The sequence below is a fragment of the Leptonotus elevatus genome, chromosome 19 (assembly GCF_054856555.1).
Source record: "Leptonotus elevatus isolate MCC_2025b chromosome 19, RoL_Lele_1.0, whole genome shotgun sequence".
Lineage (NCBI taxonomy): Eukaryota > Metazoa > Chordata > Actinopteri > Syngnathiformes > Syngnathidae > Leptonotus > Leptonotus elevatus.
Genome location: NC_141257.1, coordinates 1376089 through 1403118, shown reverse-complemented (window position 1 = coordinate 1403118; position 27030 = coordinate 1376089). Strand labels below are relative to the sequence as shown.

The 27030-nt window shown below is 41.0% G+C and overlaps 1 protein-coding gene across 3 annotated transcripts; it reads left to right on the top strand.

Moving 5' to 3' along the window:
- Window positions 1-1034: 1034 nt before the first annotated feature.
- LOC147157386 (CYFIP-related Rac1 interactor A-like) lies at window positions 1035-25343 on the top strand. Of its 3 annotated transcripts, XM_086062965.1 has the most exons (12): window positions 1035-1345; window positions 9088-9179; window positions 13519-13598; window positions 17992-18113; window positions 18216-18321; window positions 20058-20194; window positions 20339-20416; window positions 20574-20690; window positions 20869-20948; window positions 21084-21210; window positions 22075-22145; window positions 22900-25342. In XM_086062965.1, exons 3-12 carry the CDS (start codon window positions 13529-13531, stop codon window positions 22961-22963), a joined length of 972 nt encoding a protein of 323 aa, XP_085919091.1. In that variant the 5' UTR covers window positions 1035-1345; window positions 9088-9179; window positions 13519-13528; the 3' UTR covers window positions 22964-25342. The 3 variants fall into 3 exon arrangements, with proteins under 3 accessions (XP_085919091.1, XP_085919092.1, XP_085919090.1); XM_086062966.1 differs by lacking the exons at window positions 1035-1345; window positions 9088-9179 and adding an exon at window positions 11368-11495; XM_086062964.1 differs by lacking the exons at window positions 1035-1345; window positions 9088-9179; window positions 13519-13598 and adding an exon at window positions 15095-15191 and having other exon boundaries at window positions 22900-25343.
- The last annotated feature ends 1687 nt before the right edge of the window (window positions 25344-27030 follow it).

Here is a 27030-nt window from a genome sequence, read left to right as displayed (position 1 = left end):
CTTGATTAAAAATAAAATAAAAAAATATTGTCTTTTTTGGTGGTCCACTAAAGCAAATATAATGTGTTTAACTTCATATTTCTGGCTAAATTTGATTTATTTTCACTTCAGCAAAAAAAAAACCTGCACCAAAATTGCAATTTTCTTTGCTTTTTAATTTATTTATAAGTTACATTGACTACATTTGAATGACTTCAACATTTATGACAGGAAACTACAATGTAATGTGATTCAAATGAGCTTGATATCCCTTCTTTTGCATGAACTCCTAAAAAATCCAGCGGTTTAAAAAATGGTCGCATCAAACCCGAGGCCCGGGGGCCCAGATTCGGCCCGCCACTAAAGCAAATATGTGTTTACTTCATTTTACTTTCATTATACTTAAAATTTTTATTTAATTTTTTTACAATTATTACAGGCATTCCACCCCCCCCCCCCACCCACACCAAATCCCTTCTTGACATAAACTGATGATACTTTTGAATCATTCCAGCAGTCATGACGACCCTCAACGGGAAACCGTAACAACAATGTGGGACGATGAAAATGAGTGTGATACCCCTGGGTTTTGTATGAACTTAAAAAATATAAATAACTGAGATACTTTTAGTGTGCAGTACATTTGAAACAAATCAGTAATTAAAAAACTTTTTTTTCCATTTAAATTCAGCGTTAATGTTCGAATTGTGCATCACGTTACAGTGACTTATATTTCTTAGATATAAAATCTCTGCGCCAAGTTACTATATTTAATGTTAGTCATGCAAGTGGCATAAAGTTTCAGCACCACTGGTATGCAAGAACCACATTTTTTTTTGTGTGCACATTTTGCTATAAAGAAGTAAAAGAAAAAAAGCCATCAACACACAAGGTTTGCCAGGGAGTCAAAAAAACGGGGGAGGGCGGGTGTTGTAAGGACATGTGTATGGTGAGGGTCTTTTGTGAGGTGTGGGGGGGGGGGGAGGAGGAGGGGAGAGGGGAGGGTATGGCGTTCTATTTCTCATAGCCCAACAGCTGCTGTCTTTAGTGCAGAGAGGCAGAGGAGGGGAGGGCCGAGTGGCGTGAGGCAGTGCGTGCTCCTCCGCGTTCAATCCACAGCCCCCACAGTGGATACGCAAGGAGAAAGAAGAATCCTCCTCTGAGCCAGACGCAGGGAAAAAAAAAAGCCAAAGGGACTTCTTCTTCTATTCCCCCCCCCCCACCCCTTGAACCCCCTTCTCTTATCCCGTCATCCTCACGCCGCTTTCGATCTGCCCTTTTGTCCCTCCTCCTCTTTTGTTCCCTCGCATCTCGGCGTCACCTCGAGGGGAAGGAAAAAGGAAGGCGCATCCGTCCTGCACAGCCGGTAAGCCAGCTGCGTTTATTTTTTATTTTTTTTTAAATTTTGATTGCGATGTGATGAGGATGTAGGTTGTGCTGAGTGATTTGAGGGTGCAGGAAGCTGGCCTGGCGGGGGCTCGTCCTGCTTTCACTGCGGCGCTCGGGCCAAAAAAAAGTGGCCGGAGGATGGACGGTTTTCCTCCTCTGACGGAAATCCATCAGCGAGCGGCGGATGCTAATGTGCATTAATGGGTTTATCTTTCCACTGACGGATGGATGGGCGCATCACGCGGTACATATGCGACCTCGAACCATCACGCGCGTCACACATATCACATTGATGGACTGTGGGAGTGTTCAGTGAGGCACAATGCAATGCAATGCAAAAAAAAAAAAGCCTTTTTCCGTTTTTTTGGGGTTGTTTTTTTGGGGTGAGATGCCCCCACGCTCGCGGGCTTAAAAACAAAAGCATGGCTAATGAGGAAGGGTGCATGGACAACAAGGCGGGAAGAAGGGAGGAAGGGGAGGGGGGGGGGGGGAAACCTGAATGGAGCAAATGGATGGATGAATGAGGTCCCCAAAAATGTTAAAGACTGGGTGTGTGTGAGATGAGCGGCGGAAGATGCTGGATCTGATTGGTCGCCCCCCCCCCCCCCCAAAAAAAAAAAAAAAACCCCGCAAGCGCTCAACTGTGACGCCCTGACGTCAACATACGAGCACACGTCGATACATCCGTTCGCAACCGTCCACATTATCAAGTCCTTTATCAGTTCCTGTTACTGTGGTTACCATGACAACCAATCCGACGCGGCGGTGGGGTTTTGGGTCCAAAACTAGTGAGCATTCCATCACCGTCTACAAGAAGGATGGACGTTACACATTGCCTAGTAAAGAGTTACAAAACGATATCAATGTGTACGTGTGCATGTTTTTTTTGTGTGTGTGTGTTATTTTTTTTAAAGGTACAGTATTTACTCCGCTGTTGCTAGGACACTCCCTTTGAAAGTTGGAATCGAGCTGCCCGATTGGCTGGCTGGCGGCGGTGATGCAAGATTCCCTCACCCTCCGAATCTTTTTCAAGCGGCCATAGAAACGTCACGCCGCCTCTTTCTCTCCGCCTTCTCTCTCTCTCTCTCTCTCTCTCTCTCTCTCCCCCGTTTTTCTCTCTCCATCATCTCCGTTCCTATGGAAAGCGGCTTGACATTTATTTGCCATCTTAACATCCATGTACTAGTACAGTCTTTGTTCTCCTACAAGACAACTCAGCGCACTAGTAGAATGAATGTTTTAATAGTAAAAAGAATAATAATAATCCTCACTACTAGTGCCTCTTTTGGTTAGTATAACCTTAAACTAGATATCCTTGATATCAGATAAAAATATGTGTACATGCTGTTTGTCCCTCACTAGTAAGACGATACATCACACTCGTAGACTTTCTAGTTGTGTTTTGTTTCGACTACTAGTACCACACCTGGCCTACCTTGATATTAAATAAATGTTCAGAAGTCTTTTTTTTAAGCATTTATTCAATATAATTGATATTCATCTTAAGGTCCATGTACTAGTGCACTTTGTTCTCACTAATAGGATAACTTTGGCATACTAGTAGGACAATTATAAGTGACTAGTGAAGCAAAACTATGCTATGTGGCTTATTGCAATTCATACTACTAGTGCTATTATAACATTCTAAAATCAGTAGCACACAGTTGTCTTAATAGTGTAGAGTTTTATACCCAAAAAAAATAAAAAATTATGTAGTTCCAACTCCTGCTAGTATGCCAAAATTGTTATTAGTGCACCCTAGTCATTCTGCTATTGTGCTGAATTGTCAAAACGTTTACTACTAGTACATGGTTATCGAGGCGCCATCTTCCCTTACAAGTACTCTCAAATCAGTATTTTTTTTCCCCCCTTCCCTTGGTCCATCCGTTGTGTAGTATGGCATTAACGGGGCCGAGCATGTGTCAGCTTTATCGGGTTCGACGAGGCGGAAGGCGCAATTCGGGGGGGGGGGGGGGGTGATCGCTGTCTTTCGCGTCTTGCATCATCTAATGCAACGGGACGCTGGTGTCGTGGCGGCGATCTCACATCATTTACCGTCTTTATCGCGCTGCAGTAGCGGACCGCCACTTATTACTTGCCAAGGGGCTCAATTATGGGAAGCCATTTGACAGTTTATTGGATATCCAGCTTACTAGTAGTAGTATGCCCCTTTGTCCTCACGAGAACATGCCTCTTGCGGCCATTTTATAATCAGGAACTAGAAATTAGAAGAATAGAAAATCGCCATTCACTTCAAGCAATTTTAAGGAAAAATGCTATATTGGGATATATAGGTTTGTATCAAAAGTACTAATGGTATCGGTGCTTGATATCAGTATCAGATCCCTACTATTAAGACAATTTCATCTTACTTGTGCACTAGTTGACATCCGTGTGCTACTAGTGAGGTACTAGATGTTTAGTAGTATGAATTCATAACATCACTAGAACTAGTAGCCCACAGTTAAGTAGTGCACAGTTGTTCAACTTAAAGTCAATGCACTAGTACACTATTTATGCTCACTAGTTAGTAATTCAGTGCACTAGTAGAACAACTAGGGCACACTAGTATATTACTACTAGTCATATTTTTCACTACTGAATGCCATTTCTGCATACTAGTAGGAAAATTACATGTCACTAGAGTAGGGTCCAGGAGGCTACTAGTGCGTGACTCATACCCACAAATTTGTCCTAGTAGTGTTAATAGTGCAGCACAGTCATTTAACTAAGGGGTTTAATTGTGCAGAAGTAGGCAAAACGTGGGCCACATGCACTAGTTGCAGTCGTGGGAAGTAAGTAGAGGTAAAGCCGTTGTGATCTTGATTGATTGAAATCTTGGGTGAATTTGATGAGGTGTACAGACCCCCAAAATACGGAGAGACTGCAGCAATGACTTTTTGGGCAAAATCCTATTAAATTGCCGTGACAAGTGTTAGTGTCAAAACAGTCGTTGGCGGGATGTACAGCGCGTGTGTAATTATTTCCTCCAGCCTTCACATCGCTGAGTTTGCAGCCGCGAGGCGGAGAAGAAACCGTCGCAGATAACGCCGAAGCAGTTTTTGTTCACGCCCGAACAGTTTTTACGTCAAAACATTTTGGCACCCGAATGGACGCCGAGAGGGACTTTTTAGCCAGTAGAAACTCAAAGCTGAGTCACCAGCGCTGACGAAGCCGCAATTTTACAGCTGTTATTTGCAAATCTACAACATCCACATATGCTTGTCTGTGCAGAATTCCTCAAATTCATTCATTCTGTGACGGGCCTAATCTCTCCTAATCTCGTTGACTCGTCTATAAAGCACATGTTCAAACATCTGTCACTCCGGTCTCGCTTACGATGCTCCTTTTGTGCTCTTCGCTGTTGAGGGGCCGGATCACAAGGAACATTATTACAGGATTGGTTGAAATAATATTGGAAATTGACATAGGAGCCTTTTTGACTGGGCCATGTTGTAATTTAATCCGGTAGTGTCGAGAATCGGGGGCGGGGGGTAAATCCCTGAAAGGGAAAATTATCACATTACCGAGGCACATGGTGGTCTGACAGAAGAGGCGGGGAGGCGGTCTGAATACACCTACAACATGGAGGGGGCTGTAAATACCAGCAGATTATTCAGAATGTACATTTTTCTGTAGAATACTTTCCATGTTCACGGGCGACAAGCATGTTGTTAGCCTAACATATTTTCCTAAATCAAATTTGAAAGGTTTTTATTAAACAAGTAAAATATATTTTAGAAAAGAAATTTAAAATGACTGTGTGGTATTACGCTAACGATGTGGCACCTAACGCGTCATCTCTTATGCTATAAGCTAACATAGCGGTATTTATCAAGTCCTTTTGGCTCATAAAAAGTTAGTCAGTACCGTCTGTCTTGTGGAATCAAAGGGAATGGGAGCAAATACAGGAAGTAGGCATCCCAAATATTATAGTGGGAAAAACACACAGCACGTGGCAGCTAGCACAAGAAGCTAACATAGCAATCTCTACCTTCACCCAGCACTCAATCTTAGAGACGGCCATAAATCCAGGAGTCAAAAATAAATAAATAAATAAACAAAGTAAAAAAATAAATAAAAAAATGGCTGTATGGTATTAGTCTAACGATATGGCAGCTAATTAGTCATTGCTAATGCTATAAGCTAACATCGCAGTCATTAACAAGTCCATTAGCTCATAAAAAGTTGGTCAGTACCATCAGTCTGTTTTGTGGAATCAACGGGAATGGGAAAATAAAAATACAGGAAGTAGAATCCTACCCATATTTGATAGTGAGAAACACACACATGGCCGCTAGCGCAAGATGCTAACTTAGCTGTCTCTTCCTTCACTCAGCACTCCGTCTTCGATTCACGACACCAGTCGACAAAACAAACAAACTGAAGACATTTTGTCCGCATCGCTTACAAATATGTACACAACTTTGATCTCCGTTTTACAATTCAAGTGTTATTACCTCAGCACTTCCCTGTGAGGAATTCCAAAAGTACCGCGTTCAGTTCATTTGTCGATCGGATCAATTTTCCACAGATCGGCCAAATTCCCCACCCCGTGGTGCTGTGCGAGATCAATAACACCAATTTAGAAGCAAGGTGAAGCCAATCGGAAGCAAGCTCATAAGAGCAGGAAGCCAGATCGCTACAATTAGCAACTCCGCGATAGGGGCCAGATCTTACAATAGAACTGGATCAAATGTCAAATTATGATCACATTTTTACACACATTTAGACATTATTAGGAGTATTGAATTTTTTTGCACCATCTGCTCTCTTCTTCAAGTGATTGTTGTGCGGCGTTGTCGTGTGTTTCCCACTCCGTTTTCTGCGTACACAATCGTACGCGCACGCTGACTAATTAGCCCAGCGTGAGCTCGAGCGGGTTGACTTAGTTGAGCCATTTGGCATCAGACAATGAGGAAGCAAAAAATAAATAACTCATAAAAATAGCAAGAACATCAACATATGCACCGCCAAATATGGATTGTTATTCTGTTCCAATGATTTTTTTCCCTTTTCGTCTTTAAAGTATCTGTACTTCCTGTTTATGCCATGCTGCCCCCCCCTCCCATTGGATTGCATCTTCAGTGCGGCTCATTGCGACGGAGCGTGGCCTCTTCCGGGGACGCGCCGGCTGATGTATGACTTGGACGCCTGGAGCCGTATATAGATTCTAGGTCAGGCGCGGGTCAGAGGTCGTCCGCCCATTTAGTCGTTCGCCGCGGCGCGGCTTTTCGCGCTACATTTGTCATTCTTGACGGTCCTTAGGTATCCCGTTTAGGACTACAAAAGAAGAGCTCCAACTAAGCAGCACACCGTAACAATCCATCCACGCATTTTCTATATAGCTTATCCTGTTCATATATATATATAGAGAGAGAGAGAGAGAGATAGAGAGAGAGAGAGATAGTTACATAGAGAGAGAGAGAGATAGATAGAGAGAGAGAGAGAGAGAGAGAGAGAGATAGATAGATAGATAGATAGATAGATAGATAGAGAGAGAGAGAGAGAGAGAGAGAGAGAGAGAACCATTGACGCCACTGAGTGGAAAAATTAACACGACGCTCTCCCTCCACATTCATTTCTTAATAATCCTAATTAGGATTAGGCAAAAATGCTTTCCAATGCTAACAAAATGGGAATAACAAGAAATTGTCTTACAGCATGACTTATAATACAAATTTGGCTATTGTGGTCGCGTGAACAAGAAGTGGCACTTGTCCTATGGCAGCCAAAATGGTGGCATTCAAATGGGAATAGCGACATGAAATACAAGGTGCAGCACATTCGAAGTGAATCTCCTTCATTTGACAAGATTTGTGAGCCGATAAATGAAAATAGCACACAGGCATGAATGTATAGAAACCTTTGTAAGAGAGCATGTTCTTTACAAGCTTTGCCCCCCCCCCCCCTATCTTTTGTGTCCACGTGAAAAATGATGTCTCAATGAAACACAATGAAAAATAATCCGTCTTCTCCTCTTTTCTTTACCTGACACTCAACAACCTCCCATTTACCCCGTCTCGCTTTTTTGGTTGACTCGGACCCCCCTTGTGGTCTTTTCTCCCCATCCTTGTTGTCCTACTTCCAAACTGAGAAGAGAAGTGAACTCCAATCCTAGTTAAGAGAAACATTAATGAGCACAATTGAAAATAGTAATCCATCAAAATGAGGCAGTCGGACCCCAGAAGCAGTTTGAGTCCAATGAGATTAGACGCCTGCTCTCAATTTGACTCGACGCGAGACCATTAATATTTGTGACAACGGCCTCCATTCATTTCATTAGCCGCATTCACGGCTATGTTTGTGCGGCTGTTTCGTGTGATAAGTGAAGGCGGCGAGGTCAAACGTAGTGCACTTCACCGTACCTCTGCTTAAAAGTACAACCCCCCCCATCCCCCCCACCCCAAAAGGTGTTTATTTCAGATCACCGCCATTGCCTGATGTGCAATACTTGACCTTTGGGCTTTTAGCCTTCAGCTGACAGGACAGATCAATAATATGCATTAGGAGGTTTACTCAAAGGAGAGCGTCAAAACCGATGCGTGCTAAAGGTCTGCGACTGGGAGATGATAAAACAGGATTGGATTCATCATCAATCTGTCTTTCATCCTTAATCATTACCTTTTACCGATCGTACTTGAGTCTTAACCTGTCAGACTACATCTGTTACCCGTCATAATTCATTATTTGCACTCTTATTTGGGTCAAAAATAACAATTTGGGTCAAAAAATGGACCAATCCTCGACTTCTCCCCCCCCCCCCCTCTACTTGTGTGGGTTGTTTTGCACAAAAGTTGGGAAATTTTGTATAAACAACCCCCCCAAAATTGGTTATTTTATACAAAATTGACCCAAGTAGTGGATCGGTCCATCCACTGTATTTAGTGTGTACCAATGCTTTTACCCAGCATATCTTATCTCTTACTTATCGTCCTTCTTGAACCCGTCATAATTCACTCTTTGCCAACTTTCAATGAACTCATTCACTGCCAGACGTAAAAAAATTTTTTTTAACTCTTTCTATTTGTTTCACATTTTTTCCCACTTTTGTTAACAAGAGTATGAAAACCTAGATTTTTTTTTTTATTGTACATTTAGAACAGATACAAAATTTGTGATTAATCGTGAGTTAACTAGTGAAGTCATGTGATTAATTACAATTAAAAAAATTTAATCGCCTGATGCCCCTAATTTAAAAAAAAATTATTATTTAAAATTAGGGGCGTCAAACGATAACAATTTTATTAATAGAAATAATTAAAATGAATTTTTGACGTCTATAGCCGTCAATGGCAGTGAATGAGTTAACTGTCAGTGTCTACCATCCTGTACCATCATCCGTCATTCTTTACTCATTTTCTATCATTTGTTAACAATTAATTATATCCACTCTTAATTGGGTCAAAATTAACTCATTTGGGGTCAAAATTAACTCATTTTGGGTCAAAATTGGACCAATCCACTACTAGGGTCTACTTGAACCAATTTTCTAGGTTGTTTCGTATAAAACCATCCCAAAAGTTGGCTCATTTGGTATAAAATAACCCAAGCAATTGGGACATTTTGTATAAACGACTCCAAAAATGGTGCCGTTTTGTAATTAGGTTAAATCCTGTTTTCTTGTAACTCCTCCTGCACTCCGGATGACTGATTTCAAACCTCGTCCATAGCCACACTTGACCTATCCTGCGCCTTGTCTGTTGTTGTCGTCGTCAGGTGCTGGCTGCCGATGCTCGGACCGTCGCGTGGAGCTGACAAGCCCTGGTCGATGCAGTGAACTGTTCCGCGTGAGTCGACGCAAACATAAGGTAATAGTGAAGCACAAGTGCAGGGAACATATGGCGGGGGGTGGGGTGGGGTTGGGGGGGGGGGGGGTAATAAGAAGCAACAGAATGGGCAATTTAGGAAAAATGAAGGACGTGTAAAGAGGAAGTTGCGTACGCAGATTGGGATCATCAAAGTCCTTTGAAAGAAGCGAGAGACCCATATGGACATTAGAGGTTAGTCTCGGCGGCCATGTTGGCGAGCAGAGCTGGTTTGTGATGCAGCCCCCCCCCTCCCCCCCTCCCGAGGCAGTGACAGGAGGGATCTTTCAGGGAGAGCTGAAAGGAGGCCGGCGAGCGTGGCTGCTGCCCGCTTGGCTTCCCGTCTGGGCGCCGGCTTTTTTTGCTTTTCAGACGCCGTGTGGGAACCCGTTTGGTGCGTGAAGGGCTGCTTTCTCTCGGCAGACTGCAGATGAGGCTTGCTGCGGAAGCCCACAAACGCACTTACACGCCACACGTCCGATGACCTTTGCGTCACGTAGTCGGATTGCTTTAGCACCTCCGGGGCCACCAGTGAGACTTAAAACGCAGATTGAAGGAGATGTGCCGGTGGCAAGACGGAGACTAGAGGAGTGTTGAAATAGAGAAGTAAGTCGAGCTGGAGGGTGTTTTTTAAAAAAAAAAAAAATTATGATGGGAGCTTAAGAAGGAAAAGAGACGCTTATGTGTTTGCTTAAAAAAAGACAAGCAGAGGGAAAACAGCAAACAAACATAAATTGATAGTGTTCCCCCGCTATATTGCTATACACTCAACTTGAAATTTTTGTGATGAACTCAAAGATCTAAAACTTATTTTTATTTTTTTTATTTTTTATTTTTTTTAAAGAGCTCAGTATTGTTCATTCGGAAATGTCATCATCATTGCTCTTTTTTTTTTTATTTATTATTATTATTTTTTTTTATCTCTATCTCTAAAGATCTAAAACTTCTACATACACAATATCAGAATATCTCCGAAATATTGTTCACAAACCAGTCTAAATCTGTAATAGTGAGCACTTCTCCTTCGCCGAGATAATCCAAACCACCTCCCAGGTGTGCCATGTCAAGGCACCATGATTAGTGCACAGGTATGCCTTAGACTGCCCACAATAAAAGGCCACTCTGAAAGGTGCAGTTTTGTGACTACTTTTCTGGGTCCTTAGAGCCCCCCCCCCCCCCCCTCAATAAAACAAAATTGCACCTCCTTTCAGAGTTCCCTTTTATTGTGGGCAGTCTTAGGCACACCTGTGAGGCGGGATGGATTATCTCGGCAAAGGAGAAGTGCTCACTATCGCAGATTTAAAATGGTTTGTGAATAATATTTGAGAGAAATGGTGATATTGTGTATGTGGAAGAAGTTTTAGATATTTTATATTGTATTGCAAATGATATCGTTTATATTTTCGTTGAATAAATTATTAAATGTGACAAACGTTCAAGCCCACAAATACAAAATAAGGACCCTCGCTAGGAGCAAGTCGGCCAAAACTCCCACATGCTCACGTGCAGACTAACTGACCACCTTCTTGACGTCACTCATTTGGCCACGCCCCTTTAAGGCACACATACAACACTACATGGAATACTATGAAAAAAAAGTTACTTTGTGATCTCCGTAGAATTGCGTATTTTCACCTACTGTGGGTAAAAATGAAAAAGTGAGTGGGGGGCGAGTGAAAAAAAAAATGGTAAAAGTGGAAAAAGTGCGATAAATGTTGGTTCTCTGCATTAGCGAACTTTGCATCCCAAGAGCTTCTGCTTTCAACAAGCAAACATGGGGGGGGGGGGGGGTGTTGGAGCGCACCAGAGAAAACCCACGGCTTTAAATAGGCATCTGAAAAAGAGAAGTGTGAAGTGGAAAGAGATGCGCCGAGACGCACAGCGCAACAAGTCAGGAGTGGAAGTTATTAGCGTTGAGTAATAGCGGAGTGACAAGCTAATGCCACTAAAAGACCCCGTTTCCGTGGAATAGCACACAACGAGAGGGACTTAAAAAGGATCCCAAAGATCAAGAGGTGACGCATTTTAAAAGGAAAAAAAAAAAAAGAAGCAGGGTAAGCGGATTTTCTCCTTTTGTGGTGGTGTTTAGACGGCAAATATTAAAGATGGTCGTAATCAGATGAGTAAAGCGTGTGCTGCGCGTGAGCATGCCGGAGACTTTTTTTTTTTTTTCCTTCCCTCCAGCATCCTTAGCTGTGAGGCGAATGGGCCATATCACCAGGCCAACAGTTACCTGGCAACCGTAAGCCGAGCACTGCTCTCCGCTTGGACCGCATACTGCGACTCTCGTCAGTCTGCCTTCGTTGGACACTACATTAGGTACACTTGCACAAAAATGTGCTCCGTTTCGATTGATTGTCGATGAGGCGTTCATTTATTATGTATATTGTTGTGGGTGTCGATTGCAGTGGTGCACTGCGTTATACTGAGAGCAGTTTTTGAAAAAATAAAAATAAAAATGGTCTCATATAAAGCTAAATGAGGTTTATATTATGATGCTACTACCACGGCAAATATGTCGATTGGTCGTCACTTTTTAATCATGGGTGATCAATTTAACTGGATAAAACACACAATATTGAACATTAGAGGGGTGTCAAAATGAGTGTGTTAATTTTGAGTTAATTTAAAGTTACCTTCAACGCCACTCATTTCTTAAACGCGCTGTACTGTCCGCGTCAAAATTGAGCAGTAATAAATGTAATTAATAATAATAAATATATATTTGTGGAGACTGGGCTAACAAATTTGCAGAATTTCACAAGTTACTTCATGTTAAAGGATATAGATAGCTCTTGATATGAAAAGAAAAATGCGCTGAGCCGTCAGCAACGTCTTACAAATGCAATTATGCCATCTAGTGGCAGATAATTAATGACCAACACAGATCAATATTGCACTTGTTTTTAGAACCCATCATCAGATTTTACTCAACATACTTCCTTTACCCGTCATCCGTTGTCTTTTACGTCGCACTTCTATCTTTTACCAATCACACTTTATCAACCCATCAACTGTCTCAAATCCATTACATCCAATCGTGGCTCCCTTAGAATACGCGCAGCGTGTCTCAGCATGTGCAGTACAGCTCGTCGCCACAACGCGACCCCGGGCAGAAGCGGCCTGAAAAACGATCCCTTGTGATGAACCAGGTGTGTTAGTGGAGAGAAACATGGAAAACAGGCCGGATGGGGGGCTCTCGAGGACCGGACTTGAGCACCCCTGGCGTAACTCAATTCTTTCAATTTCGCTTGCACACTTGCACCGCGGCGTCTCGCAAATGTTGCGGCTTGCGTGCACTGGCCATAACATTAGGTGCACCGGCATTTATTAGATCAAAAATTCTCAAAGTGCGGTAGAAAATAAACACTGTACGCGTGAATCATGGTGAAAAGTATTGTGGCGCACAATTGAACACTTATCTCCGTTTTTTGTGTGTTGTTTTTTTTTTTTTTGATAGAAGCAGACAGTTTCATTTCCTCAGTGGGCTCATATTAAAGCTTGCATCAGAGCGTGCGAGCTGATGTTTACCAATTTGGTTTTTTTTGGATCTCATTAGATTGGAATAGCGACGTTGCTGCCAATTTAGCCTCACATTTAGCAATGAGCAAACGTAAGAGTGACTTTTTGCAGTGTTCGAGACTTCTAAATACTCAAAGCTATTATTTCATCTGTCGTGTTTAAGTTGTATGAACACTATTTATTTTTCCGTCAGTTTTGAGCTCATTTCGCACTGACATTTTAACACTGGAGTTTACTGTAACACAAATTCTGGTAAAGGACCAATATACTTGGACACACTGTTAAAATTAACTCTTTTAAGTGTTGAATTAATAATGCAAATCTTCATAAGGGTAAAACTTATCGCGCATTTCTGGTGTGGGATCTCATTCCGTTGTACGGGTAAACTGTTGTCCCAACGTCCATTCTGCTTGGCACAAAAGCATTAGCATTAGCATTAGCACGCGGCCGCAGGCTAATAAGTGTGCAGCGCTTGTTATGAAATATCTATAGACTGATGTACAGTGAGGAGCATTAGACGGGGAGACCGGAGCGTGCGTCGCTGGCTGTTATTGGGTTACTATAGCCATGTAAACGGATTAAAAAGCTGCTGCCGAGCTCCCAGCGAGCGAGTTAAATGACTCAAGGCTGGTTTCAGCCCCCCCCCCCCCCCCTCTCTCTCTAATGGAATAGGACTATTAGGCACAAACTCAGCGTCATTTACGATCTTCCTAAAGACAGACAAGGGGAAAAGAGAGCGATGTGATTTTTGTATTTTCTAGCAGTTTTTTTTGCGCATTGTGTGCATTTCTTTTTTGGTTTGCTGTTTCCTCCCGTCCAGGTCGCCAGCCATGGGGAACCTCATTAAGGTCCTTGGCAAGGATTTAGAGAACTGTCCTCATTTTTTCCTGGACTTTGAAAGTAAGTAAGAGGTGTGCGTGCACGTGCTTGGGATGTGAGTGCACGTGGGTGTGTGTTTACATGTGCGTGCGTGTCAGTGCGGAGCTGTGTGGGGTGGGGGGGGGGGGGGGGCGGCAAGGTGGAGGCACTTTACCAGTTTGCTGATGATGGTGTGATGGAGTGTCGTCGTGGGTGTTGTTCGTTGCTATCAGAACTTCTCTAGTCCCACTCTCGCAATAATTGGTAGAGCCGTGCGGTCTGATGAGACCCTGTCAAGGGAAAAATGTTAACCCTCTAGATGACAACAAACAGATATACTATTTAATGAAAATATATATGCATGGGGCGCTGGCTAGCTCGGTGTGATAATCACCCGCACCATGTGTCCTCGGAGCCTGGTTCGATTCCCGGACTATGCGGTCCTTTCCTGCAGGTCATTCGCTCTCTCTCTCCCTTCTTCTTCTTCAGCTGTCCTATTGATTAAAGGCTAAAAGCCCAAAAGCATATATTAAAATAAAAATGTACGCATGAATGCAGTTTAAATTCAACCTGATGGCTGGTCTAAAAAGTATATTTCTACTTAGATGAGGTCATGTACACAAAAAAAGGACAGGCAGTTATTTGTGAATGAGAGGTTCAGGGTGTACTTTATATCCTTGCTCTAAAAAAAAGGATGCAAGCTTATAATTGCCAGAATGCACATATTCTATAATGATTTTTTTTTAAATATTTGTTATTCTTTTCTCTCAATTACATATATCTGGATTTATTTTTAATTAATATTTGTAATCAATATTTTTAATGGCTAAAGATGTTGCGACGAGACAAGATTTGAGTTAATTCGCCATAAAAACAATCTCTAAATTAGTTTATAAATGTAAAAAAAATTAAAATAAATCACTACAAATAATTCATCGTTGAACTCATTCACTCCCAGCCATTTTCACTGAAGCAACCCCCTTCGCTCCCTTGGCTGTTTTACTGGATTTGGACTGATTTTGCAAGGCCCACAGAATATTGTGTTCCATTGCTATAAAAGCATGGAATCTACCAAAAGAAAGATTAGAGTATCTTCTTTCATCAGAAAAAAAAAAGTATATTTCTATCTGTTTCTGTTTTGCAGCAATTAGCATTAGAAAATAGCTTAGTTTCATCATTATTCACAAATCTGTTTAAAATAGTGGGTTAAAGACCTGGCCGCTCCCACAACAACCCCTCCCCCCACCCTTACAATTTTTAAACGTATAAATACGTCTTTGGGAGCATGGTAATATTTGAAATAGAACACATTTATACGTTTTTGGGAGCAAATGAGTTAAAATGACAAACAATGACTTCTCTTTTTTTGAGTGGGATTAAAGAAGTTGTGTGTCCATGTTGCCATGCACCCACCATGCCATCCCAACAGCTCACTCATCCCGCTCCCACACACACACACACACACACACACGTACACACAGGTGGCACAAGCGCGCACACCACCCCGACACCCGTCCCATCATCACCCACAGATGTCTCCCCTCTTTCTGTTCCAGGGGCTCATGGGAAACCTCCTGAAAGTGCTGGCTTGCGCCGAACTTGAGCATGGCCCAATAGTTTTCCTTGACTTTGAACGTGAGACCATCCGCTTCTTATGTTTTTTTAATTTTTTTATTTGGATTGCTTTTGACTCTGTCGCCTTTTTATTTCCACCCCTCATGCATCCTAACGAGCTGACCATTCTCCGCCTTCGAAACCCCTCCGTACTTTTCCACCCGGGATTGGCATTTGCAAAGTCTTTCAGTATTTTTTGGATTGTTCTAAACGTCACAAACGATGACAGACGCACAATAGCGCAATGGCAAGACAACAATGAGGTTACACAAAGAGCAGCAAATGCCGGTCGTGTGTGGGTTTGTCTTGCTCCTCGATGCCGAAAAAAAAAGTCAATCGGCATCTGACCACCTCCTTGTGTGTGTGTCATCTGTGTATATGTGCTAACTAATGTGTGTGAGCGGGATGACAGGACGCAAGTAAAGATGTTGGCAAATGAAACCACCTCTGTCCTCCCTTTTCCCGTTTTTCCTTCACGGGTTTCTTTCCTTGTTAACAACTTGTTTGATCATTGAGTGTCTTAAGTTTCTCAAATGTTTTCACAATTCAAAGCTTAATACAGCGGGTGGCTTAATTTACAAGTTGGAGATGTTCCACGTTTGTATCCCAAATAATCTTTCCCAATTGAAATAAATGGAAATAACTTTAATCCGTTCCAGCCACCCACCAACAACAATTTTTTTGTAACATATATTGAATGAGAAAAATAGCACCCTAACGTATTGTACTTTTTAAAGAACTAATATCACATTGGTTATTTAATATAAAGAAAATAATGAAAGAGTTTTTGCTTCAATTCAATAGACATTGTGCTGCTCTTTTTTGGTGTGCACTGTGCATGCCTTGGCCACCAGGGGGCAGTATAAACATACACGTAAATATAAAGAAAACGGTCACAACTGCTGCACTGTAGTAAAAATCAATGAGAGCTTTGCTAGCTTGTCTATGGTGTTTTGCGTTGTGTGTTAGCATTAAGCTAGTGGACTTTCGTCAGACAGATGTTTAAATACACAAAGCGTAATCCTCTCAAAAAAATAGTTTTTACAGTAAACGTTGACAAAGTGGCAATAAGTTTAATAATTAATTATTAAATAATTGCATTTGATTGGTTCATGGCTTAAACGTAAACGACCCCTTTGTGAGTAGCGTACCATCCCAAATGCGAACAGCAGCATCCCATTAGTGAGTCAGAAATAAAACAGCAACACTGTTCTGTGTTTGCAAATATTTGGATTCCTCAGCAGATGTAAGAAATAAACGAGTTACCCTCATTTCTACCTGAGTCACATGCGGCACAGACAGCGGCGGGAAAAAAACGCAAAAAGAAACAGCGGGATGACTCAAGAGGCCTCATCCATTGCGTGCCCCTCAAATGTATACTCTTCCCCCCGTACACACGACGTTGCGCACACGGCAGACCACATGGGAACACGGCGAGAACAAAGTTAGCAACTCGAGTGGCGCTCACGTGCGAAGTAAACATTATCTTCCAGTTTGTTCAAAGTGAGAGAGAAAGGATGCCATGCTAAAGTAATAGCTAGTGTATTTTTTTGTATTTTTTTTTACCCTTAAGGGCCATCAGAATTCTTTTTTTTTTCAGAAGACAAATGTCATTGATTGCCGTCAGACGGGGGGGGGGGGGGGGGGTCAAAATATAACATGACTAAACTAAATAAGCTATTCTCATATTTGGACCAAAATTTAGATCATTTGATACAATTTGAAAATCCCCGGTCCATAATCGTGCTGACAGCAGCAAATGAGTTCCGGTTAGATGTGAAACTTCTGCTTCTATTTGCCAATGGCCGAAAGAAAGCAGAAGAAATGGAAGAAAAAGAAAAAACAAATAGAAGAAGTAGTAGTCAAGGCAACTAATGTCTGACGTATGAAAAAAAAAAAAAAACGGGGATTTTTGGTTGCCAGTCCAAGCTCTACTGTCTTTGATCTCAGTTATTATCAAATAAATGTCCCTAAGAAATGGGACTTAAAAACATGGTAGATCTTGAAATAATATAAACGAGACATATTTTACACTCTAAAAACCGTTTGGTCGAAAATAACCCAACTATAGGTCAAAAATGGAACGATCCTCTACTTGGGTCGATTTGACCCAACTTTGAGTCAAGAAATGTTTTTTTTTAGTGTAAAACAACTTATAAATATTGGTCAGATCCTTTTTACTTGGGTCAAAAAATTGGGTCATTTTGTATAAAACTACACAGAAAGTAGATTGGTCCATTTTTTGATCCATAATTGGACTACTTTTTGACCCAACTGTTTTTAGAGTGTAAATAAAATCTACCCTTGAAGTGCAGTACAATATAATGGGGGAAAAAAAAACACATAATAAATTAATTTAATAATATAATGTATTTAAAAAATATTAAATAAACCAAATAAATAAATAAAACACAGTCATTTAAATATTGAATAAATTTTAAGCATTCAAAGTGGATCTCTACCTTTACTAATGAGTCATGTTTGAATTAATCGCACTGCATCCTGTATTAGTTGCACACAGGAAGTAATTCCCTAATCACATCGTAACTGACTGAGCGTGATAATTGCATTATTAATGGGCCGCTCATAGTAACACGACAAATGTGTCTTTTGATATACTGGATGTACGGATGCTGTTACGTGGCAACAAATACGCCTTTTATCTCAATCTCTAGGGGTTATCACCCTTTCATCTCTTATTTCTTACAACAACATCCCTCTTCTCCCTTCCCACTTCCCACTCCTTAACTTGACGCGTTCACTTCCTTCCCCGTTCCTCTTTCCCTCCCTCGCCCCTTCCGTTCCTCCATCCCCGCCTCAGATGCCCAGCCCACCGAGGCCGAGACGGCCGTGTGGAACCAGGTCAGCGCCGTGCTGGAGGAGGCCCACGGGATCCTGGCCGAGCTGCAGTCCTATAACGGCGCCGGGCAGGAAATACGAGAAGTGAGTGTTGGCGGGAAATGGAATAAAGCTCAGTGAGGGTATGCAACATTGAACGAGATGATGCGTGAACGCATACACATGTGATGTGTCATCCACCTGTAGGCCATTCAGAACCCGGGTGACCTGGCGCTGCAGGAGAAGGCCTGGAATGCAGTGTGTCCCCTGGTGGCCAAACTGAAGCGCTTCTATGAGTTTTCGCTGCGTCTGGGTGAGCCAACAGAACGTTTGTTAGCATACATGTGCACGCACGCGCGCGCACGCACACACACTCAGTCACATAGATGGAGGCAGCTGTTGCTACAGTAACAGTGCGAGAGCAGAGGGATGGAGCCAGCCTGCCCACCCGCCTCCTCTGCTCTGCCTACTAACGCAGGCAACGCTGAACATTGTGTTCCCACTGTATCGCCCCGAACACTCACCAATAATAATTCATGCTAATGTATCGGCGCTAATGTTTCCATGCGCAATTCCTTTTACCCATCTGTCGATCTATCTATCGCCTTGCTAGTAAGCTTAGCTCTATCTTTTCCATTCAGAATCTACAGTACATAAATGCCCGCCCCTTTTTTTCTTTGGTGGGATTGATTTTTAGCCTGACGTTCCAGAAGGTAAAGTGTGTCTCTTACCCAATCTGTGGCGGGAGGAATATCGAGGGCGAGGGCCCTTTAGATGAAACACTTTACTCTGTATTTATAGAAGGCCCCTATACATTTTTAATGGCGAGGACCGGATGGGACCCTGTGATGTTTTCTCTCAGTCCCCTCAGGACCTTTGAGGCATCGAGCCCATTACAAAAGTCCAACAGCGACGGACTCCTGGGACACGCGCTGTAACCAATACACGAGTTACCTTATTTAGTTACATGAGAGGGACAGAACATTAAGTACACCTTAAACTCAAAGCCCACAACTAACAACCTAGCTAGGTACGTACCTATCACTTAGCCAGCTACTTAGCTACCAATCTATCCAGGTAGTTAGCGCTACCTTTTGAACTAGCAAAGCACCTACCTACCATCTTGGATTGTGTATTTTGCTTCTTATAGATTATTAATAACTGTTGCACTTTTAGACTTATAACATGATGACACAGCACTTTGCATTTTTTTTAATGTAATTATAACTTTGTTCTGTAATTTTATACTTATACTACAAATGGAAATTAGCATAGTGCTAAATATGGTACAGCCATCTTTTAATAGTACTGCACGTTGTCCTTTGAAATAAGCTAAACTGAATGAATCCTATCACCTAGCCAGTTATGTGCCTACCTACAGTACTTAACAAACTAGTTAGCTATCAAGTTAGCGCTATCGTTTCAACTGGCAAGCTTCCCACCAATCTAGGACTAACTTTCTAGCTACCAAAGATTCCTATCGGTTACCTACCCTAGTTAGCTTCATCTTTTCAATCAGCAGGCTGCCCATTACCCAACACCTAGCCAGCTAGCAGCTAATTACCCACACTATCTACTTCCCTATCCAGCTATATTGTCAATCCCTAGCTTACAAGTCACAAGTCAAAATGGCGGCACGGCACGCTCTGCGCTCATTGAAAAACATTGGACTTTGGATCATTGTAATTTCATTTGTGAGGATTATTTTGATTTCAAAATGTGATGAAATGTTTGACTAATATGCCCGGTTTGTATGCTAGTCTCAGGCATTAAGCAATACAATACGCCGTTTGTTTTCACCATGTAAAGAACGCATTTTGTATTGCGCTGGAAATATGAGAAACGCCTGAATGTTCAGAACTGTCAATAGTTAATCTCCTTTGCCCTACTAGCTACTCATACCTGCCTACACTCACCTGTCAAAGTATTAGCTACCTATCTGACTCGAAGCCTGAACCAGACTATCACTTCATGACAAGATTAGAGCAAATTACACCTGCCCTTTACACCTCAATTTCTCAACATGACCACATTTTTGTGTGTGTATAGAGAACGCCCTGCGCAGCCTGCTGGAGGCGCTGACGAGCCCGCCGTACGCCCCCATGCAGCACCTGGAAAGGGAGCAGGCCCTTGCCAAGCAGTTTGCCGAGATTCTGCATTTTACGCTGAGTTTTGACGAACTCAAGGTGAGGATTTTTTATTTTTCTTAGACTAACAGAGGTGGGCATCCTGGGCGGAGTCACGCAATTCTAAAAACAAATAAAGCAACTGTGGAATATACTGTACATATTATTTACCATGATAAATATTTGTTGTCTGCCTGTGTCCAGATGACAAATCCAGCCATTCAGAATGACTTCAGCTACTACAGGAGGACTATTAGTAGGAACAGGCTTAACAACCAGCAAGTAAGGGCCTGCTATTATAGATTATAGAATTTAGTTGGATTTTTTTTTTTCTTCTAATTGCATTGTATACAGAAAATGCACAGTAATTAAAAGGACATTTCAAATAAAACGAATTTCATATTTAAAAAAAACAAAAAAAAACATCAATGTGTTACAGCTGGAAGCGGAAAACGAGGTGAACAACGAAATGGCCAACCGGATGTCGCTGTTCTACGCCGAGGCCACGCCCATGCTGAAGACCTTGAGCAACGCCACCACCAAGTTTGTCTCGGAGGTACCAAACGTTTTCTCATCTAAACAAATGTCCAATGGAAAAAACATGGACGTCCACATTTTTGTGAGGTTTTCACATTTAGAGCCGAAAGTAAACTCAAATATTATTTTTTCCTTTGTCTATGCTCAGTTTGGGTTAAAACTAGCAATTATTAACGTATGGATTTGCCATTCTTCAGAACAAGACCTTGCCCATTGAGGACACCACAGACTGTCTGAGCACCATGGCCTGCGTGTGCCGTGTCATGCTTGAGACCCCGTGAGTACTTTTTCCCCCATGAGACACAAAAAGCCTTTTGAGCATTTATTTAATATTCTTCATGTTTATCTTCAGGTCCTTGTACACCGTCTGTCCTGTTCTAGCACTCCATTAATAGTGGTGTGTGTCTTTCAGGGAGTACCGCTGCCGGTTCACAAACACAGACACCATGTTGTTCTGCATGAGGGTGATGGTGGGCGTCATCATCCTCTACGACCACGTCCACCCCGTCGGGGCGTTCGCCAAGACCTCAAAAATCGACGTGGGTGTTTTTTTATTTATACATAAAATTATCAAGTTGTGTACTCAATGCATCTGTGTGAAAATTATTTTTGAGAATAGCAACAAAAAACAAACGGCACGTAGTTGATGCCTCTTCTAAAAAAAAAAAAAAGATCCATGTATAGAGGCTACAAAATGGTGGCAAGCCATTTCTTTTGTCTAGAGGACGTTCCTCAACTAACTTCCACATAGTTCTTTGGCTCCAAGATGACGGCAATGGAATACTTATCCCTAATTGAAGCGCCTCAACTCACTTCAACTCATTTCATTGTAGCTGCATGGCAGCAAAAATGCCACAAGATGGCGGCAAATAATTACTTTTATTGCAGGTTGTTTTTTTCAGGTTCCAAATCTGCCTGTTCCATGCATTCACGTTTTGTTTGAGGATAAAATAAAAAACATAACGAAATGAAATTATTTCCAAATCGTTTTTTTTTTTAATACAATTTTAAACTCAGCCTGTTCCACATAATTGTATTTGCTTCATATTAAGTAATACATTAAATAACAGGAGTGTCAGATTATATATATTTATTATTTTAAGTTGAATCCTAGGATGGCTTGTCACTTTCTTTAAGCTCACAAAAATGCGTTTGGCAATCGCAGTGCTGTGGTTGCTTACATTCGACTTTTACGCCGTAATAAGGCGTCATCGAGTTATTTATTCCTCTGGAGACAAGAATTGAATGGGGTTGCTTTTCCACCCTTGAGCGCTTCTCAAAGCGCTGGCGGCTCCGAGTATTTGCTGTGTCATTGTTTGGACCGCTGCTGGCAATGAGGCGGCTCGAAAGAATTATTGCTGACCTTTTGGTAAGCGCTGGTGTTTGTCTTTGTTCCCGCACAGATGAAGGGCTGCATCAAGGTCCTGAAAGAGCAGCCGTCCAACAGTGTGGAGGGACTTCTCAACGCGCTGAGGTGGGTGTCCGTCTTGCCGTGTGTGTCCATCTAAAATTTGGTAGAATTCTGTAATTAGTAGAACATTATTCTCATTATGAATTAGATTTTGTTTTATTAAAATATATAGATTTTATAGAATTTTATACACCAAATGTACACCAATTAGAAGAATCTGAAGAATATGGAAATAGCTAACTGAAAAGCTGGAGAAGGCCACAATTTGTCCTCAGTGCTACTGGTCGGCCACTAGGGGGCTGCACACTTCCGAACCAGATGTATGATAAAAATGCTTTTGCATAAGAACAAAAAACTATTTTAAAAATATTTTAATAATAATTTTTCACTATCTTAACCCAACGAGTGCCTCCAAATGGTTTGAAGGAAACAAAAAAGTAACTCCATATTGTGATTTTTTTCTTTTTCATCCATTGCATAAAAATGACCAATCAAGGACGGCACAAAACCACTGAACAGAAAACCAACATTAGAGGTGGCAACTAAGGAATGTCTGCCATCTCGTGGCGAATGATGATATTACAACATCAAATAAAATCAATACAAATTTGCAGATTTTTCTTATCATTCCACCCCCATTTTTTTAAATATGGTTTTATACAACCATAATGGCACACGCTTGGGCTTCAACAATAAAGCCATCTTATATTATATGAATGCCCTTTGAAATAGCTTTTGTATCCATGAGGGGCAAAATGTCCTCACTTCAGTTTGTGTTGATTTTTCTTACTATACCGTTATCACGTGTGCTCCTCAGGTATACGACACGACATCTAAATGACGACAGCACCTCCAAACAGATCCGGGCGCTGCTGCAATGAACGAAGGAGGCGGGGATGGGCGTGCACTTCAAAAGGAAAACAAAAGAACGCGCCAAACACCCAACGAAGGGCCCCATTTGTTTACGACAAATAACTCCGGATGACGAGAAAAATACCACGAAGAGGAAGAAGAATTCTATTTATTGTCAGCTGTCCACCATTCTGTCTCTTGTTTTGTAAAGTAAGAAAATAGAGATGATTAAAAATAAAAAAAAGTCAGAAAATATAAGATATATATATATAAAAAAAAAAAGACAAACCGCAGATTAAAAATAAGTAGAATTACCGACAAGAGGACGCTTTTATTGCCAATTTAGGTGCGAGTCGACGCAAAAGCTGACATTTAATTCCTGCTGTACTCTTTTTGACAAGTTTGCACAGCATCTTTTTTTTTGATTCTCCCACTGTGGCTGATGTCGCAACGTGCAAGCGAAGCAATGTGATGGACGATCGCCGGAGAATTGCTTTGCCATACTTTTGAGTGTTGAGGATCAGCCCCGGTGGAAGGATGACATCATTCATTCTTTGCGAGTCATTCACTGGTTCACGACGCAGGCTTTTACTTGAACAACTTAATTGAGTCTCTCTCTCTCTCTTTTTTTCTCTCTCTCTCTCTCTCTCTCCATAGGTGCTAACGTGCTTTTAGCTATCACTGTGCTTACTCGTCATCCAGCTGAGCACTTTGCACCGTTAAGTCTATTTTCAAAGTGCTTTTTGTTTTTCTTTTCGAAGGCTTCAGCAATGCTTACTGCGCCACTTGTGGACATACATCACCTATTAACCCTCCTGTTATGTTTGGTTCTCAGGAACAACGATTTGACCCGTCCCGGGGCATGCGTCAGAGTCCAAACGTGTCAGCAACACTGAGAAATCCTGTTTCTATCTTAAATATTCCTGGGTCAATTTGACCTTGAATTATTCAAAATGGTCAGAAACATAACCAAAAATCGCAATGAATGTTTTTTTCTGTATTATTTTTAACTCAACTCAACAATTTCAATTACAATTGAGTTGTTTACATCTCATACTGTATATCATGTCGATAATGTTCTTGGGTCAGTTTGACCCGAGGGTATGTTGATTTATTAAAAAATATCAGAAAAAAAGAGAATCACACAAAAAAATTTGGGGGGGGGGGGGGTCACACACAAATTAAAATTTCAATAAACGCAGTTTCTATCCCATTATTAAAGCAATTACAATCAAACTTTATTGATTAGCCTCAACTCAATGAATATTTTGGGTCAATTTGACCCAGGACATGTTGAATTATTCAAAAGCAGAAGAAAAAGAAACAAAAAGTTTCAGTAATGTTAATGACACCGAACATATTTAATGATCTAAAAGTGTTATTATTTACCCAAACGTGGTTTATTCCTCATTATTTATTGCACTGGTAGCCACTGTAATCAAGATTTTTGATCTCTCACAAATTACCTGACCAATAATGTCCGGGGTCAATTTGATGCGGGCCAAGTTTAATTAATACCATTTCAACTTTTTTTTTTTTTTTGTATAATTCAATAGAAATGATTTTCTTCAAAGCAATTTTGGATTTTATACAAAATGCTTAAATGTCCCCATATTTCTGTTTTGTTCACCTTTAATGCATTTAAAGGTAAATAACTCACCTAAAAAAAACATAAGCCCTTTAAAATGATTGGTTAAAAGTCAAATTCCCCATGTTTAACACCAAAAAAACTACGACTACTTATCCCCCCCCCCCCCCCCCCAATTTAAAAAAAGAGTCAATTTAACTTGCAACATAACCGGAGGGCTAAATCATTATTTCCTCATTGCATTATTCACACTCACTGGAAAAAGAGCGTGAAGGAAGTCGTGCTTCATCGAACGTGACATCACCAGGAATCAAGCTCGATTTTATTTTATTTTAATTTATTTTAGCTTGGTCAGCCAACAAGAGTCGTATTCTAAATAAAATTGAGAAAAAAACGAGACTTAAAAAATAAATAAAAATTCAAGCAGTGCTGTATGTTGGATGTCGATAGGCTTTTAGTCATTGATTTGATCTTTGAAATTCTATTTTCTATCCAGGGGTACGTGCACAAGCGTAGTCTGTATAAAGTAGATGGCATGAGCGAGCGTGTGTAAATAAGGTGTTTTTATTCATTTTTAATTGTTCAGTGATGCTGAAATGGGTGAAATGTGTCGTGTCTCTCTCACATTGACCATGCGTCTGCCTAATTGGACCATCAGACTTGCCGTATAGTCAGAGGGATTTGATTTGACTTTTTTTTTTCTTTTTTCCAATCAGGGATTTAGCTTTCATCATGGCGAATTAACTGGAGTGGGAAAGGGAGGGGCATAAGTGATGTGTGTGTGCGTGTATGTACAAGTGTGTGCGCAAGTGTGTATTTTGGGGTGGAGTGAGGGGGGCGGGGGGGTGCGGCTGTCCATTTGCTTGTTATTTTGTACATTTTGTGCAACAAATAAACTTGTCATTTATTACATTCACTCGCTGGTGTACGTGTCGTTACAACTTAGAACATTTATTCTACATTCACATGTCCACATATTGCTCTTTTTTTAATTTTATTCATAAATCCAGCATTTAAATTTTTTAATTTTTTTTTATTGGATAAAATGCATCATCTTGATTATGAACCTTTTATTGATACATGAAACAAATGTGTGAGTTTTCATACACACACCCTTAATCATTATTATTATTATTATTACTACTATTCAGTGACAAATTAACGTCACCAACTGCTGTTATGTGTGTTTTACTATTTTTAATATTACAGCACATTGAATATTTTTGACAAAAACATGACATCAAATAAGTCCTCCTCGGCATTAGTTGGCGCTATACTGCAGCAGTTTGACACATCAGCGAATCATCGTCTGTTAGAAAGAAAGATCTTTGTTCATAAACTTTACAATATTTTATCATTGTGTTAAAATTTCCTTTTTTAAATACTCAGTGAATAAAGATGGGTGAGTACCAATACCAGGTATTATTATTATACATTTTCTATCTAAATTATTAAGCTATTTTCTCAACATAATTATACTGTACTTATATTTGTTTACCTTTTTTTTTTTTATGTATAATATCATTTAAATTGACCCATCAGTGAAGTGGACTTATTTTAACCTTATCAGGTGTACAATTTCCCTAAATCGATTTTTAAAAATGTATTAATCATATACTATAAAAGCTTTAAAAAATATATATATATATCTAGCTACAGAGCAGCAATTGTGGTCCACATGCTGTTTTTGTGGAAAAGGGCGCCTTTCTTAAAATAAAAAAAAAATAAAAAAGGAGGGGGGGACACTTTAATGTCTCCATTTGTTATTCTTGCCTTGCAAAGCAGTAAAATCGATTCTGAATTAAAAATCTGAATGGTGACAGAGTCAAAGATTCCCAACCCCTCCTTCTCAATCGACATGTCACTGCATTCACATTTTTCACCACTAGAGGACAGCAAAGGACCGCTTTGGAAAAAGACAGCAGGTCCTTATTGATCATTACACACACACACAGAAGAGTGAGTGAGAAGCACATCAATTCATGACTAATGCTGCTGCGGACGGGAGCTTTACATTATATATTATATTCGGGGAATCCACTGCGGCTGCAATGCAAAACATGGCTACTGGCGGAAGCTGAATCAAAGGAAATGAAGCGCGTTTTTGTGCGCGAAAGGAGAAGTGAGCATTTGGCGGCGAGCCCCAACTGTCAGGCCGTAATAAGAGAACCCGGTCTATCTGCTTCCTAAATGACACACATTCAACTTCAGGCTTGGAATATTAGTTGACATTAAATACTGTACTGTTATTTTCTTGAGCAGCCATTTGAATGCATGCACAAAACGTATATGAGCACGTTTACATCACTAGCACTCAGTTGGGGGGAGGGGGGGGGGGGCTTTATGTATATATTTTACAACAGTAAACAATGGGAGAAGTTGAAAGTGGCAATATTGTTATATTACAATATGATAAGTGAAAGTGGGCCGTTTAAGCGCAACGTGTCAGTTCTAAACGGATTTGATGTCATAACAAATTAAATAATATTAATGATATGATGTCAAGTG

Coding starts and splice junctions, on each gene's coding strand:
- LOC147157386 (XM_086062964.1), top strand. CDS start 15,119: ATGGGAAACCTCCTGAAAGTGCTGGCTTGCGCCGAACTTGAGCATGGC. Junction 20,195..20,338: donor TGAGTTTTGACGAACTCAAG/GTGAGGATTTTT, acceptor GCCTGTGTCCAG/ATGACAAATCCAGCCATTCA. Junction 21,211..22,074: donor CCAAGACCTCAAAAATCGAC/GTGGGTGTTTTT, acceptor GTTCCCGCACAG/ATGAAGGGCTGCATCAAGGT.